This window comes from Cololabis saira, chromosome 5, assembly GCF_033807715.1.
Source record: "Cololabis saira isolate AMF1-May2022 chromosome 5, fColSai1.1, whole genome shotgun sequence".
Lineage (NCBI taxonomy): Eukaryota > Metazoa > Chordata > Actinopteri > Beloniformes > Belonidae > Cololabis > Cololabis saira.
The window spans coordinates 28683509-28704683 of NC_084591.1; the positions used below are offsets into that span (position 1 = coordinate 28683509).

At 42.0% G+C, this 21175-nt stretch overlaps 1 protein-coding gene across 1 annotated transcript in view; it reads left to right on the forward strand.

The window, feature by feature from the left end:
• The first annotated feature begins 1942 nt into the window (after positions 1-1942).
• abtb2b (ankyrin repeat and BTB (POZ) domain containing 2b) overlaps positions 1943-21175 on the forward strand; it is a 43268-nt gene continuing 24035 nt past the window's right edge. Inside the window, exon 1 of the mRNA XM_061721468.1 lies at positions 1943-3286. Coding sequence (XP_061577452.1) covers positions 2254-3286 — 1033 coding nt within the window. The 5' untranslated portion in view covers positions 1943-2253. The remainder of the gene's footprint in view (positions 3287-21175) is intronic.

Sequence of the window (21175 nt, forward strand, 5' to 3'; positions counted from 1 at the left end):
GAGCCAAAGGTATTAAATTTACTATACAGCTAAAGGGTTCGTTATATCCAAAGTTTCATGAGTCTGTGATGGACTTTTATTTGAATCTGCAAAGCAAAAGGGGGAAAACCTGAATGTAAAATTGAGACGAAAACTTCTGCAACCCAATCCCCACTCTGTTTACACTCTGTGCGACTGACATCACTACCAATTTGCCAATCTAGCATGACGTTAATTGTGTTTCATTACCAGTTCAGGGAGGGGAGCGGAATATTGAGCTAACATGTGTAAATCCCATCTGAGCTGATATGTTTTTATTTTTCTGGACCACATGTAATCATTCGCAGAGCTGTTATTCTCTCCTTGTGGGCTGCTTTGTTGGAGCATGCCAGCACTATGGGAGAAAGCATGAGGTAAGGGCTGCCCACAGCACAGCTTGGTGGGGTGTGGATGAGGCAAGCGTGAACCTCCTGTGACCTCGTCTCAAGAGAGGCACTGAATAACAGCACAAAGCTGGGGAGGTTAACAAGACTGAGGCTGATTCTACACAGTTCCCTTGACTGTAGGATTCATACGTGATGGCGTGTGCCTAGCCTGTCTCTGGATGAGATGAAGTATTTCCATTTAAATATATTCAGAGTATGCTGCATAACATCATGATTAGTTAAGGTGTAAGAAGACTTCAGTCAGAATCTCTGGTTGAAATAGTTCCCCGGCCATGCAGATGAGGTTTCAGCTTCAAACCTGTATGTGTTGTTTTGCTGGACCTCATCCCAGTATGGACACACCCTATTTATCCGAGTGTGGCATGACAAGGAACAGGTAGTAACAAGCCTTTTCAGCATGTTTTCCTTATATCACCTCAAGTGTGTTATGTCACTGTAACAATCTTTAGATTTCCACAGACTATGCAGGAAAAAAAAGAAATTATTTCCTTTCTACAGGGGCATTATCTCAGCTGGCCTTGTGCTGACAGATTGTAGAATTTGGGGTGAAAGCTGTGTTTGAGGATTAGAAATAACAAGAAAAGTAGAAGATTGTGTTTTCTGGTTGTTTCTGTGTCTGAACCATCACAACGCTTCAGCCATACTTGGAATTGTACATAAACCTTTAAAATGGTCACAGTAAACATTGCCTCACCACTTACTGTCACCAAACTTTATTGAGTAATTTGTTTTGTCTCTGACTGGATATATGTCCGGGTGATGAGCCTTGTCTCAGATGACTAAACAGCACAATTTCCCAGACACACAATGGGGACGTAACTGGTGTATTTATTGCTTAGTCAGCTGTGTTTGAATCTAATAAGTTCAAATGATTATTTAACTTATTTTTAAAGTTCATATTATTATTTTTGATCAACATTGTAATTTAAAAAACTGACACAATTAAACATAAGGAGTGTAATCTTTGACATGTATCATGCTGTGTCTGTATATACAGGACTGTCTCAGAAAATTAGAATATTGTGATAAAGTCCTTTATTTTCTGTAATGCAAAAATGTCATACATTCTGGATTCATTACAAATCAACTGAAATATTGCAAGCCTTTTATTATTTTAATATTGCTGATCATGGCTTAAAGCTTAAGGAAACTCAAATATCCTATCTCAAAAAATTAGAATATTCTGGGAATCTTAATCTTAAACTGTAAACCATAATCAGCAATATTAAAATAATAACAGGCTTGCAATATTTCAGTTGATTTGTAATGAATCCAGAATGTATGACTTTTTGTTTTTTTAATTGCATTACAGAAAATAAAGAACTTTATCACAATATTCAAATTTTCTGAGACAGTCCTATAAGTGCCACTTAGGAATGTTTGTTGTTTCCTTTTTCAGCCCAACACACCGAGGTTCCTTTAGTGCGTTTTGATTGGCTGACAGGAAGGCGGACTGTCCTGTGATTGGCTGGTGAGTCGGGTTCTTCCGCGTCGTCACGGGCGGGCTGAGCCGGGAGAGGATCGGCCGGAGAGGAGCGCAGCGCCGCACACCCACACTCCCCGACACCCCTCCGCCGCTCCGGGAGAGAAAACCCCTTTCAGAGATTTGAGATACTATTACTGGACGTGAAACTGAGTCTCACTTGTTTCACAGAGTTGGAGAACAAGGCGGCAATATTTTGAAGACTTTTTTTTTTCTTGAAGAAAGTTGCAAGTTTAAATCTCCGTGAGGAGGGAGAAGTGAAACGGGGTTTGTTTTCTGACTTTTTATCATGTGCATGTGAATATAGAGCAGTTTTGAACTGTTTTTTGTAGTTTATTATAGTTTATGCGCCTGCGTGTGTCCGGGGTGACTGAAACCTGCGCTGACCCCCGGCGGTCCCCATGCCGGCCGGCTCCGTGTAACCAGTCCGTCCGGCTCCGCGGGGAGTTTCGGCGGCTCCGCGACTCCCAGCCTGCTGCGCCCCGGCCGCACAGAGCCATGGCCGGCCTGAGGGACCTGCACCTGAAGACCCTGGAGGACCTGACACTGGACTCGGGCTACGGGGCTGGAGGGGACTCCTGGAAGTCCCTCAGCCTGTCCTCCTCCAAGTCCACCTCCCAGGCGGCGCTGACGGCGGCCCCGCACCGGGGCAGCTGGTGGTACCACTCCGGCTCCATGAACAGCCGCAACAACAGCTGGGACACCGTGAACGCGGCGCTGCCCGAGGACCCGGAGGACATCTTCTCCAAGTGCCACCGCCTGCCCGAGCTGGAGGAGTTCCCGTGGAGCGAGGAGGAGGTGGCGCAGGTCCTGTACAAGGTGTCCCAGCTGGGTTGCGGGGGGAAGTTCTCCCCGGACCCGGGGTTCTCCCCGGAGGCCGTGCGCCGGCTGTCCCTGCTGCTGCGCCGGGCGCTGCTGCGCGTGTCCCGGGAGGCGCAGCGGCTCAGCGTGCTGCACTGCCGCTGCACCCGCTACGAGGTGCAGAGCGCCCTGCGGCTGGTGCTCAGCTGGGCGCTGGCGGACCGCTGCGTGGCCGCCGCGGTCAGGGCCATCTCCATGTGCAGCATGAGCGCCGGCGAGCTGCTGCGCAAGGGCAAGTCCGCCCGCTGCGGGCTCACCTTCTCCGTGGGCCGCTTCTTCCGCTGGATGGGGGACACGCGCATCTCCGTGCGCATCCACGAGTACGCGGCCATCTGCCTGACGGCCTGCATGGAGACTCTGGCGGAGGAGGTCGGGGTCCGGGTGCTGATGGCCGACCCGGGCCCGGCGGGGGCCCCCGTGGGCGCAGACGCCCTGGAGGGGGTTGTGAACAACGATGCTGAGCTGTGGGGGGTCCTGCAGCACTACGAGCACCTGATCTGCGGGAAGAACGGCAATGGTGAGACACTTTACACTGCAAACTGTCACTTCAGACTATCCTTGACAGTTTTCAGTAATTGATTATTAGATTAGATTAGATACTTTATTAATCCTTTGCAGGACATTAAGGTGTTACAGCAGCATCACACTTAAAGAACAGCAACCAAAATAAAAAACAGATCCACTAAAAACAGATCACTTAAAATGTGCAATATGTGCAAATGTTCAGCAGAAACTTTTTGCTCAGGGCCAAATTGTCCCCCGTAACATTCCACTATCTTACAGTCCTTGTGTGGTTAAAAAATGAACTTCACTACAGCTGGATACAAAATCAGCTTTTTGCAAATGGCATGTGACGGATTTGTTCCTAATTTGACTTGTCAGAACAGGAAAACGACGATGCAGACAGAAATTAAAGAAAGTATTTAGTAACAACGCACCTCCCAATAATCTATCATATCTACCTCATTCTGCTGCACCTCTCACCTTTTAAAAATTGTGTATTTGTTATTAAGAGCATTACCATGTCTACCCCAGTAGGCTGCACCTTTCACTTTTTAATTGTATTGTATATATGTTAATAATTGCCACATTGTTTATTTACTGTACATTTGTTATTTACTGTTGCCACTTTTAAATCTGGGTACAGTGAGCAAAATAACCAGTCAAATTCCTTGTCGAGCAATGTTCAAACTTGGCCAATAAAGCTGATTCTGATTCTGATGCTGGGATGCTAAAGTGCTGAGTAGTGAAGTGCTGGAGTATTGCACATAGGACGGTTATTGCACATTATAGAGCTTGATGGCAGCTGGAAGGAACGACTTCCTGTAGCGTTGGGTTTTGTATGTGGTGGGATCAGCCTGCCACTGAAGCTGCTCCGCCGAAACACCTCCAGGGCATGAAGTGGTATGCATGAAAATGTTCAACAGAAACTTTTTTCTCAGGGCCAAATGGTCCCCTGTAAGTGTTGATCACTACTTTCCACTTTCTTACAGTCCTTGTGTGGAAAAAAATGAACTTCACTACAGCTGGATACAAAAGCAGCTTTTTGCAAATGGGCATGTGACGGATTTGTTCCTAATTTGACTTGTCAGAACAGGAAAACGACGGTGCAGACAGAAATTAAAGAAAGTATTTAGTCTTTGACCAAATTCACACAACTAAGTGCTGAATTGTGTCAGTTCTCATGTGTCATTGAAATCTGGGGCAGGAGAGTGTGTCCACATAGCTCTCTGAAAATGCAAATGTCCTTTCTTTCTTCTTATCTTCTTTTTCCGTGGGATAGGTCCCACTTTCCAGCCTTCATCCTATAACATATTTACATCTCCAGCTCCAGCTGTGCATCCTGCATTTGTTTCATACACCTTCACATCCGTATTTATTAAGTCTTTCCTCAGTGCCCTTTGTCAGTCCTATGTATACACAAAACTCTATGTCCATGACTGGTTTGGCAGTCCAGTATTGGGTTTATTCATGAGCTTGTGTTGGGACATTGTAACCAGCCTTTGTTTGTGGCCTACTACCAGCTCCCATGGGCAGAGGCTTTTGCTGCTCTACAATGGCCTTTTATTGTGTTATCATGCAGCTTGGCCCAATACAGAGGGAGAGAAAACAAATGCTTGGGAAGCGCACACACACCAATGTGCATTGTTTAGACAACCGAGGGAGAAAATGAGTGGAGATGGCCCAATATTTTATCATGAAGCAGCTCGTTTCTGTCAAAGAGAGGCTACTGCTGCTACACAGCCAACAATAGAGGTCTGGCCCCAATCAGCATTTAATGAATGGCATTTTTATGCATGCCTGGTTATTTGCAGATTCCTTAATTTTCAGATCCTGTTCAGCTTTCAGTGGTTTCATCTAGTCCATTTAGTTTGCAAGTGCAGTGCAGTGGGCTTGTCTGATGCCATATGTTTGAGTTGGAGCTTTTTCATTGCAAAATAAGTATAAGAGCAGCTTTTGTCCCAGTATTTAACCAGATGTCTTTTGGTCGGGTTTGGACCGGCCTCTTTTGGTGAATTCAGTCACTGGTTTTGAGAAAGACCTCGGTGTGAGTGTGGGAGAGCGAGAGTAATAACAACAGACTATTCTTTTGACCACCCTCTCTATTTATAGAGCCCAATAGTGGGCCGTATAGGCCACCACCTTACCACCTGACACTCCACACCCTGAAAGTGCCTTTACGCAGCCCTCCCCACTGCTAATGGGCTCTCCTCCAAAGGAAAAGAAATATCCATATTCCTCTGTTCAAAACTAAATGGAAGGGAAGTTGTCTGTTCAAATCAATCGGCACAATTCCATAAGACTCCTCCCTCTATCTTGATTTTTCTCTTCCTCCTTTTCAGTCTTTCTCAGAGGCTCACTCACATCTGGAACTCTTTAAGTCAGAAATGACTTCTACGGCTCCAATAACAAAACTGAAAACTCCCCCCCAATCTTCTTCTCCTGCCCTCTCTGACTCTCTTCCTTTCTCTCTCTCTCTTTCCCTCTTTTTGTTTTTAACTTTGCCATTCCGTTCACATCCACTCCATCTTTATCTGTTTATTTCTCCTGGTCTGCTGGGAGTGCATTAGAGGTACCCAGTTTTGATGTGCCAGGATCTTATTCATTACTCATGCACACACTCTGCCGAGCACCCCGAAACCAATTTAGTTTGCTTTGCATGTGTTCAAATTGCTCCAAAGTACCGGTCTAGCTCGGTGCACAATGCAACTACACAGAAGAAGAATGCATTTGTCATTCATTTATCCCCACCAGGAAACGTGAGTGAGCTCCCCCTGATATAATTTGTGCTGATTGTGCTGTGGGGCACATTGAAGTGCAGAGTATATCTGCTAATAGGCAGTGGAAGTATCTATGAAATCATTGATTATTTATATGACTGGCACGCTGATGCCTGTTAAACTCTGGTCTGGACATTGGGATGGTTTTCCAAGTGCTGTTCCATTCATGTTTTTGAGGTATTTTTTCTTTCTTTTTTTCCTTTTTCAAGCATGCGCTCTCAGCCATTTTCTACAGTTGATTTTAAGGGTGTTGAAGCAACAGTTAGATGTGGAAATTATTGTCTAGACGCTCATTATCTCTAAGCATGAGTCTTTGTTTCTAGAGTACTATTATTCCAGAGTAGCTTTTATAGCTCAAATGTGAATAATTATGTGTCTGAAACAGATACTTGGGGAGGGACAGTTTTCCCCCTCACAGAAATGTACCTGGGTGAATAAATCTAGACTTGGTCCACAACTAACACTGTTCAAAATTCGGGTTTCCTGGTCCTGCTTCAGAGGTAGTAACAAGGCTGCTTGTAATGGATTCAGGGTTGCACTGTGAGAACATATGATTTGCCGCTCAGTATTTCCCTAAATATGTATTTAGCTTTGAAAGAGGCATGGGAACAGTGGGCAGAGAGATGCAGGGAGAGCAGCCCAGCACTGTGGTCACGCAGATGGGGAAAGCAGCACTCTTAAAATACACTCCCTTATCCACAAATCTGCAGCTGGATCAGACAGAGTTTTGGAAAATATATGAGGACACTGGTATAATGGTGAAAGTTTGAGAAAAATGCTTGCAGCTTATTTACCAACAAGTCATTATTATAATTATGAATTTAGCTAGCAGTGTGAACATTTGTATAGAAAGGCAATATTTACAGAGTTAAGTCAATTGCACACATGGGTTTAGTAGATAATAAGGCCTAATCCTTCATAAGACAAGTACAATTTATGTTAGTGGTCAAATGTGTGGCAGTGTTATGTGTGGGTGCATGTAATACCCCAGGCTACACGCACACACGCACACACGCACATGCACTGTGATGGTCCATGTTTCTGATTAGACTGGCTTCTTGTCTGATCCCAGCTGTAAAAACACTGACCTATTAAAGCTGTAGTGTGCACATGTGCTTGAATGTGCTCATCTGTGGGAGCTTACATTTGTTTTTGCGGGTATTGGTCATTCTTGTTAAATCATGAGTAATGGTTTCAGAGATATGACACCACAAATGATTTTGTTATGTCAACAAGAATCGCAGATGTTTTTTTTTATCATCTGATCTGAGGTTGTAGCGTTAGGGTTAATAAAAAAAATGAAGTTGATCACAGTCCAAATGGGCTTTTAGGCATCACTGTGAGTAGCTGTTACTTTTTATTTTGATTTCCAGCAGTGCCCCAGTGACATTACAGAGGCATGAGTCATTCTTCTAAGAATAAAGCCCTGATAAGGAGTAAGCAAAGAGAGATGAGGATAACATATTTTCAAGGAAAAGGTTGACGTACAGTAAATGGAGTCCTTGAATGAAGACCTGTAAATTGTAACTGAAAACTCTAAAACATGTGTACTTATGCATCTTGGTAGTGTCTTTAATGACTATTGGAGAGCAGCAGTTGAGCCTCTGTCAACAGAGAAGTGGTGAATTCTGACATTGAACCACTTTGACTTGATTGCAGCGGAAATAGATGTGGCCCGTGTGAGCGCAGAGCCAAGGTCGTCTTAAAACTTGCAGAAAGATGGTTGACTAGTTGGATCTGTTCAATCCGATGCCTACTCAGCAGCGACATCAGAATTGGAAATAAAGATAAAGATGTACTTTATATGTCTTATCTGCGCATTTTATGCATATATGTACACTACAGCAGTTTATTTTGTACACAATTGCAAATCTAATTACGTAAACACATTTTCCAATGTCAAAGTGAAAATGGACATTAGAGTAAATAGAGACTGATGTAACATTTTAAAATACGACGTACACACCCACTCGTGCACCATCGATAATTGAATAAATTGAAAGACTGAAGTATGATTTCTGCAAACAGATATTACTGTACGTCATCAAAGCAAAAGTTGTAGGATCTTTTCTCAGAGGAAACCAATGAATGACTGGACTTTGAGGTTTCTGAAGAAGCAGTTTAGCGTTAACAGAAGGTGATGAATAACACGGGTGGAGATGAAACCGTATGTGTGAGAGTGATTAACTATCATTAATGCCATTAATCCTCTGGATGAAACCAGTCTTCAAATATGAAATATATAGTAAGCATTTGAAGTCTAAACAAATGAAAGCCAAAACAGTTTTTACATTTGGTTTACAAGACTTAACTTTTTTTATTCTGAGAAATTCTGCATTTTGATTGATTTAATGAACAGATATGTAAAAACGTATGTGAGTTTTGATGTACCAAGAGACAACAAGTCATTCTTTTGTTCACTGAGAGAAGGACCATGGATGAAGACATTTGTTATCCCTCTGCCTTGGAAGAATAATCGGCTGTTGGCAGGAAGAAAGATGTCATCAGCAGCTTATCTGTGACAAGTATTTATTGGAAGTACTTCTGTGATGGTGTCGTGACCTGAAAGAAGAGGGTGACGCCTCTGAAGCCTTGGACCAGAGCAGAGAAAATAGTTCTTATTTTAGCATGTCTGACAAAAACACTGACTAATCAATCAGTACTCATGGCGTTATCAGCACCTTTTTTTTGTTTTGTTCATCCTTTCCATGGCTCATGTAGCTATGGCAATACGCCGAAAAAAGAAAAATGGCTGAGATGATGGTGTAAGCTGTAAAATTCCCATGTCCTACTTCCTGATATGCTAGTAGTGAAAACTTCAACATGTGTGTGATAGATACACAAATAGCAATGATCATAACCTCCTGAGAGAAATATGTAATATGTATATTTCCTCACAGAATCTGTCAAAATGTAAATATTTAGTACAAGATGTTCAGAAAGTTTGATATAAAAACCTAATCAAATAAAATAAACTTAGTAAATGTCCTCCTGAACCTGACACGAAGTTCCGTCACCATAATAAAATATTTAGTAACCACACATCCCTCTTACAGTTTAACCCCCCCACCCCACCAAAAAAAAACAAAACAAAAAAAAAAACGACCTCACAAAGCTTAAACTTTGGATAAATCTTGTAAACTGGTCAAACCTCAAAAACCCCAGTAAAATAATCATTGCTCTAACTCCTTACTCTAAAAACATCCATGCCAAACATCACCAGTGGCGTGGATTTGGAGGAGTTCAGTCGGAGCCAAATCTCTGCAACTAAGGAAGTGCGTGTGCGTTCGTGTGCAGAATTGCTCCAGTAAATGTGAATGTGTGTGCGCCAAGAAAGGGGCTGTTATTACTTAAGCCGGCATTACCCAAAAAAAATGGAAAAAAAAGGCACAGCTTCTTTTGTATGTTTCCTCAGCCAAGCTAGGAAAGTGTTGTGTTTATTTCTCCCTCTTTCAAGTCTTAACTGTTGTTTTTGTGAACTGACTGAAAAGGGAGTTTTTGCGATGCTCTCACTGACCCCTCTGTCCAACTGAGTCAGAAAGCAGTGTTAAGAGGCTGAATGGCTAAGCTTGGATATGCTGCGCTGACCCCCCCCCACCCCCCCGAAAAAAAGCACAAACGCACTAGTGTGCACATAAGCCCATCATCCTTGATGATTTTCATCTTTCAGGTTCGTTTATGCACTAATCTACATATGCAGAGTACACAAACAAGGACATTCGCTTATCTACACGGTTACAGTATGTATGTGTGTGTGTGTGTGTATATGTATATGTATGTCTGTATATATATATATGTGTGTGTGTGTGTGTGTGTGTGTGTATATATATATATATATATATATATATATATATATATATATATATATATATATATATATAATGTGTGTGTGTGTGTATATATGTATATTTATGTATATATATATATATATATATATATATATATATATATATATATATATATATATATATATATACGTATACATACATACATATACATTTTTTTTTTTTTAAATCAGACCACCATGTCATGATCCAGATGCAGGACAACCTTTTGACTATCTATCTATCTGTCAGTAGCTGATAGTGCAAAACAAAAAGTATCAGGAAAAAAAGGCATAAAAGAACATTTTGAAAACTACTTTGGAAGAAAAACACAGCGCATACACTAACGTGCGCCTTTAGCAAACTTTTATGCAGACACAAAATAGCAGATGTACTGAACAAAACATGTTGGCTCTTCCAAGTTTGGATACAGTAAGGAGAGATAGTGACACAGCTGCTTTGTCACACATCCTCTCTTTGCAGTCTTCTAGTTCTTCATCTTTATTGTGAATTGCCCCTACATTTGAGAATTAAATTGAGAATTAAAATCCCTTTCAATTCTAACATATTAATAGCGATAACTTTATGTAGTTGCTTATTACAGTGATAACTAAAAGTAAGCCACATAATTATCTTCATGCATGTTGGTTTACAGTTTATAGCTGACATGATGTTTGGAGGCAATTTCTTAAACTTGCCAAACAGCCAGAAACATTTCCAGAGAAAAAACTTGCATCTCTCTCTCATCTGACTTTGATTGTATCTTTCCTTTTGTATGTGTGTGTAGCATGTGTGTGTGTGTGTGTGAGTGTGGGTTTTTCTTTGTTACAGTATCGTTGATTTTCTATGTAACTGTTAAGCCAACGGAGTGAAGATTGGAGACTGATACTGTCTGGCTCTATTTGACTCAAGGACATTCAGCTCTTTGGAAGAAAAGCGAAAAAAGAGCTTGGCTCTTATTTTTTCTTAAGGTCCTTTCACCAACAACAGAAATGGAAACAAATAGTAACAAGTTTTCTATCAGTGCTCACTATGATCAGGGGCGATACCCGGTGCCTTGCATTTGGTCCTCCGCTATATCGTACCACCCACCCCTCTCGCAGCTGTCTCGCCTCTGTTCATCAGACGGTGGAATGTATTTGTTTGTGCATCGACTCTGCTGCATAGTCAGCAGCAACACGTATGTAAACACTGAAGCTCGTCGGCTTGTTTAAACCACTTTCTGCCCACATCACAGGGCAATCAACCCCTCCCTTACGTCGTACTGATAGCTACACCGCTGTGGGTTGACATCACTTGAAATCAGTGTCATGTGGGTGTCTCTTGTATTATTACATCAAAACTGATCACCTTATTCTCACTCATTATTATTATTACCATATCTCGATGCAGTAACATAGTTTTCCAACACACTTACTGTATCTTCCATGTGCTGAAACTGCTTTCTTGTAAACATAATATTTATAATAATAAAATGCTAGAGTAATAAAACTGAGTGCGCCATCTCCTAAAAACATCACCTGTTGAGTCAGGGTCATCCACAAAAGTATGTGGTTATTAAAAGAGCCACAATTGGACGCATGGCAAAACCATGAAGAGTAAGGCTTCCTGGAATTCCCTTGTGGTTGTTGGAGGGAAAGAGCACGTTTAGAGGCCCATTTGGAGAGCAGATGTAGGCACAGGAAAACAGACTGCGTCAAGACAGGACATACTCTGGCATACTCTTAAGTCGCTTTCTGTTGACAGTATCTGCACTGCATGTCCACCACATGTGAACTCCTTCCTGGAACTAAAATAAACAGTTTATCTCCTGGAGGTGATTTTAGAGAAGAAGAAAAAAGACCTAGAAGATCTGTTGTTTTAGGGAGAATCACTATCACATTTGGTAAAGTGGACGCGTGACACCGTATATCCCTGGGAGGAATGGTTTTCAGGGGTGGATGTCCCATGGTAATCTTAAAGCAGCACAAATGAACTAGCTTTTTTTCTTTCTTTTTCTTATTTCTAGCTCAGAGGGCCCCATTATAGGCGCAGATGTTATTTTATTTTTTTATTTTTATTTGTTTATCGTCAATGTTGTCCAGGATTCACGCTTGCTTGGTCTCTTACTCGCTTACTCTCTTGCTGTCTCTTCTTTCTTTCTTTTCTGATTCCCTTTGTTTCCTCTGCCGTGAGGTCCACTGCAACTCTGGGAGGTTTGCGTTTGCCGAAGTTACTTTGGGCTATTTTTGCCGATAGAAAAGACTGGAAACTGCGATAGCCAGGCGGTTCTTTCTAAAAATCATTAAGTATTCCTTTAAATAAAATTGAAATAGTGTTTGAGTGTTTTCCTTTAAAATGCTTAATGCATGTCCTTGAAGATGTTAATGATTATGATGGGTTTTATGTCTAAGGCTTCTATAACGAGAAGTCTTCGGGCCTGTTTGAGGGTTACTGTGTGCTGTCTTTGGTTCTAAACAAGATCATTTGGATTACATCAGTATGGTGCATGTTAGTTTGTATTTGCATGTGCTCTGTGAATTAGTGGCCTCTGTCCATTCAGCCACATCTGCTCGGTCTCTCCCCGCTGGCAGAGCTTCCACTGTCTCTGTCTTTGCTCTGTTGCCCATCTGTGTGGCACTGCAGGGTCACAGACAGTTCTGGACTTAAAACACCCCCGCAATGGTCGCCAAGTTTCCTCTCCAGCACTGATATAATCGGCTTGTTGAGCTGTGGATGCTTTCAGGGAGAAGACGGAGGAGGGAATAATGCGGTGCGTGCTGGAATTTCACACCAGTGAAAGGATGCCTTGTCCAATGGTGTTCAGAGAAACTGTGCATTTTTTAATTGAACTTTAACGATACTTGTGAAGATGATAATCCCCAGATGATGGGAGGCCTTTTTTGTACTCAGAGTGGTTAATGTTAAAGTATTTTGTGCTCATTGTGGCTTTGTATGTGCACATGCCATCCCTGTCTGACTCACCGGATGTGGACTATTTGTAAAAGCTTGCTGATTGGCAGGTCATTTTGCAGGGCTGCTCGCCACCACCCCCCCATGCCATTTTCAAAATCTCCCTCACCACAACACCAATTTTCCAATTTGGCAGACCTTTACGGTTCTTTGGGATCTTAAGATCTACAAAAAAGTATGTTTACAACGTTTCGCCGTCTAAAAGCGATGCTGTTGCATGTGTACAGCAGTTTCTCCAAAACAAGTCATGCTTAGATGATTCTCTCTGTAGCGTAGGTCTACTTATGTGAGACTATGGACATGGAGGCTACAGAGGAAGTAAGTCAGACAGCACTTAAACAGATTATGACTGAGGCCAGAGCACCTTTCAACACTTTCCTCTCTTCTCCACTTGCAAGTGCAAAATATAGCCTCAAAAAACACAATCCACTGAGAACTCAATCAGTTTATCACACCTGTTGTTGAAGCTCAGTTCATGCTTGAATGGTAGATGTGCTCCACCCACAAGGACCTGTGGAGACAAGTGCGACTAACCCCGGCTGTGCTGAGCAAGCGTTCATGTTATTTTCCATGTGCATGACATTAAGTAAGAGTCTATACTGCACATGCACATATCTTTGGGTCAGAGTCCTGGCCTTTTTGTGTTTCTTTAAAGGTATCATTAAAGACCTCTCAACGGCAGCCGGACTGTTGTTGAATGTATGAAGAAAGATCCAGCCATGAATATACTGACAGAGGTCAGGAGGACGGAAGTTGTTAAGTCAAACCTAGTTTTCTGCCATTAAGCAATGCCTCGACAATTACAGGCTTTGTCTGTATTTGTCTACGTTTGGAAGGAAACGTCTGCATCAGTGAAGTACCAGAATTTGTTGAGCAGTCCAGTGAAGAAAGGTGGTGTGTGGCTGTGGTGGGCACATGTGTTCGGAGCTGAACGTTTCCAGCGGGGAGGGTCTCCCTCAGAGGTTCAGTGCATTATTAAACATGAAACACACACCCAGCCAGCCAGTCTAGCCAAAGTATGGAGTGTGTGCAGCTTTCGCTCGTCCGTGTGGTTTCATACAACCAAAGCCGTGTTGTCCCCTAATTCTTAAAAGTTGTGTTTTGACATCAGATCTGTAGAGAATCCAAAGTGTAGGCAATAATCTGATCTCAGGGTAAGCACAGAGTTCATGCTGCTGGTAGGTGACTGTAGACGAGGGGAGGAGTTGTCCTGATGATTCTCAGTGACTGATAACATTGTGGCTCTGTCCTGTGCCTGAATAGACAAAGATAACAAGGAGGCCATGTTTTCACACTTAGGCAAAAAATAATAAAACCACTTGAAATGGAAAGTCAGACTGATAGGTAGCTAGCAGCTTCCCTTTTTTGGGGGGATGGAGGGGGGGTATTTTAAGGAGATGTGAAAACAAGTATGATGTTAGCCACATCAGGATGTCTGTAATATCTGTTTTGTTACAGAAGGGGGGCAGTGAAAAGAAAAACAGGTTCTTAACATCCATCTTGTCTGAATGGATGGTCATCATTCCCCAGCCCCACGCTGAGAAAAACAAACTTTAACTGCGCCTTGTCCTAACCCCCGGCGAAAGGTTCCCCAGAGCTCCATCATTTTCTCTTCTCCTCTTCCTTTCCGCTTTTACTTCTTGCTTCATGTGCACCTCTTTCACACAGGAGTCTTGAAATGACATTATCATATCCTGCAGTTACAAAGAAGCCAGTAACCTATTTATTTATTTTTCTGAACACTTATTTGTAAGATGCTGAGATCTTGCTCTTACTGTAGAGCAGTTTTATTTGATATGCACAATAAACCTCTATAAGGCTGTTAATTCAATAATTGTACCAAAAAGTAGTTTTATAGTTGTAGTTTTAAAAGTTAAAAAAAAAAGATTTATATGGCTGTTTATCAAGACCAGGCACGCCCAATTTGGACCTGCATACTTTGTGGTTCATACTTGAAGTTCAACTCGGGAGAACGTACTTTGGAAGATGGGAAGACGCTTTGGCCTCTCTTTGGAAATGAAGGCATCCAGTCGCCTATTCGAAATTCACACACACTCATAAATATGCAAGGAACAGGTATTTATGATGGATATAGAGTGTATCATGCCTGGGCTGCAAAAAGCGAACATTGCAAGTGTCTAGCCAGAGCAAATATACCTGATACAGAAACACACACAATAGACCATAATATCATGAACAGCTCATTAATTGAAATTACCATGACAAAATACTTCTACACAAATCTGTAAGAAATCTTAAAAAATAAAAACAGGCAAAAATGGACAGTCCAGTCAACAGTAAGAACGTTTTTTTTCTTTTTTTTTCAGCTGTGTGATAAATATAAGTCAAGTTCTTTTGCGGGAAAAAAATAAACACATAAAACTTCTCTAAAAGGTCGGAGGAAGTTTTCACACTTTTCAAATCTTAATCACTTAACCCAAAGCAGTATATGTTACTATTAGTAAAGTATCACAGTGTAAATACTGCAATAGAAGTAAAATTACAGCTTTCTAATATTTTCTTTCTTTTCTTTTTCTTGGCTGCAGTTTTTGATATTTCACGAGTCCAAAGGAACACATTTTGAGAAATGACTGTTGTGGGTGGTGATGATGGAGTTAATGTTTATGTATCAGTGCAGAAAGAAGCCATAAGAGAATGAGGAGCGCAGTCTCACGACAAAACAGAGTTGAAATAATCAAAAGCTTTAAACTAATCAGGAGTTTTGAGCTAATCAAAAAAAAACGAGCAAAGTAGAGATGGTAAGAATTATGAATGAAAGCAAAGTAGAAAAGTGACAAAAAAAATCAGTGGAAGACTGGAAGAGGGAGGACATGTAGGATGGGTGTTCAATTCAGCTCTCCGGGATCGAATTTTTGGGATTAATGCCTAATTCTAGTTTTTCCAGTGTTGCAAATATATGTACATTCATGTTGTGAAGAGACATCTCAAATGTTGAGATTGTGCCGGATGCAGTCGGAGTTTGAACATTGATGGTGTCCCCATCATCATTGTATGAAACATAAGCTACATCTTATAAGAGTGAAATGAGTCGGAACAACATGGAAGTTGTTAGTTTCAGAGCTTTTATTGTGAAAACATGAGCTATTCTGCTGTGAAATAGGGCTTGAATGGCATGAGTGAGGGACATGCAAAGAGGAAAATCACTGAGCAAAAGATGAACCTGCCTTGTGGTTCTTGGCTTTTGTTCCACTTCTGCTATGAAGGCCATAATTTCCCTCTGACCAACAAATGTTGGTTTCTCCAGAGAAGTGGGGTCTGCAGTGAGCGGAGTAAGTATAGTGAGGTCAAGGAAATGCCTCGTCTTGTGGATTTCGGATTGCAGCTTTTCAACACTTTCCTGCTCCTCCTTTCTTGTGCTTTTTTGCTGCGTATGGTTTCATGCATATCTGCAAGGTGCTTTCAGTGCCATCACGGTCTGAAAAACGAATCAGGAAAAGACTAACCTCCTCTGTCTCTTATTTTCCAAAAAATGTCCCCCCTTATTTTGCTTCCCCTTCCATTTTGGCTGTCTCAGCATTTATCTCTGTCTGTTTTGCCAGGTCTCTGCTGGCCGAGGTCAGCCAGAGACTTTCCGCGCAGGCATGCTGCTGCAGCTCTGCTCCTGGGAACCTGCTGCTCAGAGATCTGTCCAGAAGGCTTGAATTTAAATATGAGTATCTCCAGGTATCAGATAGTTGAGATTACAGCTGCTGGGCTCTGGCTTGTGGCAGGGGACTAAAGGTATATATGTTTTTTCATGTAATACCCTGTTGAAATACTCTCTCCCTCCAAGCAGGGTTGTATTTTGTCACAAGATCTACCCAGCTTGTTATGTGTGCTATTTTCTTTCTGTTTCCCTCAAGAGGCAAAAGGTAAAATGTAACCAATTATCATCCTGCTGTTTTTGAAAGTCCCTCCGAGCCTTCAAAGGCTGAAATTGAAGATTGGAGTTGTCAATTGTGGGGCAACAATGGGTGTGGGTTTCTCGCTCATTACTTTGGCCGGTCCAAATCCCAGCCCTGAACACTCTGCAAGCAGTTGAATAAAAAAAGTCCCAAGAGCCTCTCCTCCCGTCTGTCTAGCCATTTGTGGCGGTGGGGGTTCCCCGTGTGAGTATGTTGGGTTTGAAGTAATACGAGAAGTTGAAGCTCAGGTGAGAATTAAAAGGACAAAAAACTGGGGAAAAAGACATGTTATAGATTATAAAGATTTTGCCATTTCAAAACTTTCCAAAACAAGATATAAATGCAAGTATTGGCAGCTGATAAAGATGGGCCAGGCCTGCAGAGATGCTCAGCTGTCATCCTCACACCCAGAGAGACCCTACAGTCAGAAAGGGAGAACGAGGACAGATTTGTCGCTGTTTGTTTGTATAAGAACTACAGGGTGAGCGCAAGAATAGTCCCCTCTCCCAATAGGTTACACACAAACATTCCTCTACAGCACTCACACACCCCCACACACATCACCCCTTTTAAAGTATCTGTGGGTGCTGGGCGGTCCAATCTCTGGGAAAGGTAGAGGGGTTTGTGTGTTCTAGCTTGTGTGGTCAGGATGTGGCTAGCAGCGCTCACTACTCATGATTTACTAACAATACCACGGTGGTTAGAATCTGACACTCAGCACATAGTACAGCTCTTAGTGGGTTTACTGTACAACGATCTGGAAACTTCTCGCATTTTGTTCACCTTGTAACCAAGTCTCATTCAGAGCATGAGTGTAATTCATCATGATTTATTATTTGTTTCCTGCCAAACTGACTTTTAATATTTCTGAAAAGGACCTAGCTATATGCTATGTGGCCAGTGTGAAATTTAAGTTGGCCACGTTGGGATTTTTCTGTGTTTGAAATGGCTAAAAGTCCGCCGGCTATTATTTAGAAGAATGTGGCTTTGGTTAAAACCCAAAGGTGGAGTAAGTGGAACTGAAGTGACTGGGTCCTCAGTTGTGCTCAAGAAGAAAGGCATTGGCATGCACATGCTCATACACACATATATTGTTCATATTCTTAGGTAGTTAAAAGTTTAATTGCTCTTAGGCTTTTAAAATGTTTCTTCTTTCTAATAGACTTCCTTGTAAAAGTGCTCAAGTTTTATAGTTACAAGAATGTTATCGGGCGGCAGCAGTCACAGTTTGAGAAACACAGCAGTATATCTCTAAACGTGATGTCTGGCATCTTCTAATTTTCTCCAAGGAGAAATTTTCCGTGGGTGGCCTGCAGTCACTTACAATATACATAATACACAAACTTATAAAACAATGGACAGACACAGTAAAGCAGTCTGCAGAGATTAAACCTGTCAGATGTTGCTGAGGTAAACGTATAAATCTTTTAAATGGCACACACTCAGTCAAGCTTGTCACTAGCACCTGCAAAGACACCAGCTGGGAACACATCACAGCAACAAACACGGCGACAAACACTGCCCCTCGTCCACGTGCACGCGTTCCCACCTCCTGCAGCTTTATTAGTGCAGCTACCCAACTTGTGGCCAACAAATGTCTGAGCAGGTGCCCCATTGTGGAGACAAAACCGCAAACGATCATCACAACGGAGAAGTAAGTTGTGTTGCAACCTGGCCAATTTGTGTTAGAAGCACTTGCACACAGCAGTGATGAGTCAGGGTGAAAGGTGCGACCGGTTATGAGGAAGTACACGATACTCTTCCATAAGAAGTGCGGTGGATCAGGACTTATGAAAGCTAAGCGGTTAATGGAGCATGTCCAAACTTATCACCACCAACTTTTACGCATTTGAATTGATCTAGATTTTACCACTGTGAGTGCAGATAAACGACGTGACACATGTTATACATGCAGTGGCTAAAATAAGACCATGTCAGTGTATGATCATTGCTTCCATCTGTTCATTGTCAGCAGTTTACTAGAAGAATTGGTTGGATTCTCATTTTTTAGTAAACATGTAAAAAGAAATTGGGGGAAAATCGGAAACGTTTTGGGAAAAAAAAACATCCCAACATAAAATACTTGACTGCATTTCTTTTCTTTCTTAAGTACCAATATCTTTTACTCTTTAATGGTTCAACTGCTGCAATCAGTCCATTTGCTGTCCTTGCCATTGTGCCATAGGTGTCTTGTATTTCTGCTGTGGCTATGCAGCCGAGACAAAAAGGCTTTGTTTAACTTTTAAGTGCCATATATAGTTCTGACCACCACACAAGCTCTCGTTAGCTCATGGACATAGAAAAGGATGGCCTGAATGTGAGTCTTTGTGTGCTTAAGTGTTGCTTTGGGGGTCAGCAGATGGCATAATTGCATAAGAGGAGGGTCCTTATTAGCATGATTCTTTTGAGATATGGATACTTCCTCTGTGTTAAGGATGTGTGTAGGGTGCAAGAAGGTCACGGGTGAGCTGTAAATTGAAAGTGTCAGAGTCGTCCTTCTGCCACTTGAAAGAAAAGACTAGTGTAGTTAAAAGTATTTTACTGCACCATGCTAAAGAGGTGGACCTCTTGATACCCCTTCAGGTCCCTTACGCACCCAGGTCAAATAGAGACTTCGAATATTTAGGGCTAGGAAGCGCAAATGTCTGCAAGGCTGACACATGGTTACATGATTTGTGCATTTGATGACACTCTAGTGTTTCAGGCTTTTCTGATATCTGTGTGGCCAGCACACCCACATACTTACCAGAATGACAGCCTGTCTAAGGTTGGGTGGTCCATTGATTTACTTCCAGTATGTGGATTATACACGTTCCTTCAATGACATTGATTTCCTGACTAATTGCATGGGGTGCCCTGCTTACTCCAACCATCCTGTGTTAGGACCATTATGCGTCCCCTCCCAGTATCGAAGTATGTCCTTCACTCCTTAGCAGGGAGGGGAGTGGTTGTGTTGGACAATAACATGCACTACATTCAAGTCAGACAGATGCAAGTAAACCAACCCTTCTCATTACTGTGCACAGTACTGCAGACCTTTCAACAAAGCCCCATTTGCTCCTCTCTTCTACTGAACATTGTTGCAGTAAATTCAGTAATGCACACTTAGTCTCAATGTATCTTAGAGATGCCATGTTACCATGGGAGAGAAGGTTGTTCTTTCTTAATGCAGCTTTAATTGATACGTGGAAGGTCGATGCAGAACTGCTCTACACATAGCTTTTTTTAATCTTTAAAGACAACGTGTCTTCCTTTTAGGATGGAGCTGACTGAGCAGGTTTTGATCACTTAAACTAGAGTAAGTAGACAGAGATGGAAAAAGAAATGTATGTTGGGTACTTGCACTTGTCTTGGTCATTTCCATTTTTCAAATCTGCATACTTATCCTGTTGTCAATTTCAGAGGCAAATTGGATTTGTTTCTTCACAGCTGTTATTAGTTAGAGCATCTAATGGTGCAAACAATAATTAAATAATAACAGTGTATAAAATATTGATGTCAACCTTGATTAGTCGTAGTAACAAAAATGCTACTTCCACTTCATAAAATGAAGGCTGTTCTTGATTTTAATCATTTAAGTTTCTACTTCTTATATTATACTTAAAGCTTATTTTCTGAGTTATAGGAATCCCCCCGCCTGTTGCATCTTTCTGCAATACCAGTACACACAGCACTGTTTTTGCCCCCGTTATAGCTTTGTCACCACCTCTCAAGGTGGAACAGCCACAGAACAAAATGTTATGCCAGTCCATAACCAGTTACACGGCGCAGTGGGGTGGAGAAAAGGGGCAACAGTGCAGAACGATGTGGCTGTGTGAATGAGGCCATAACTCTGAGGCCTGTCCCCGGCATGTAGTGGTACTTACTCAAACTTAAACTTTAATTCTGTGTTTGTTTTAGCCTCAAGCTCACTGTTAACTGGGGTGTGATAATATTATTGGCTCATTTTGACAGGTATCCCTGCAATGGAAAAAACTGTAAACACACTTCTTTTGGTGTAAAACTGTATTTCTGTAATTGATTTAGAAGCATAGAATACTAGTGGAACACCAGTCCTAATCATAATTCATCCACCACCACCCTTATATTTTTCCTCCAGCTTGACTCACTGCTCTGCGTCATGATTTCTCTCTCTCTGCAGCCCAACCCGGAATGTTAATCAGCAGAAAGCTGCTTTAGATTTACAAGGGGGAATTTGAATCCAGGTCTTTGAAACGTCAGGCTTCTTGGAACCTCTGTCAAAAGTGCGAGTTGGTCTGTGAGAACCGAGCGGCCGGGAGAGTTCACATCTTGAGCAGAGGAGTTAGGAGGGATTTATGTTGTGCGTTCATTTCCTTGAGCTGTGGATGCCACTCTGATGGGAAGGGCATAGCATGGCACTTTGAAAGTGTGCGGTTGGAGACTGAAGTGTGAATGCTCAGATTTGTGTCTAAATGAAGAACTT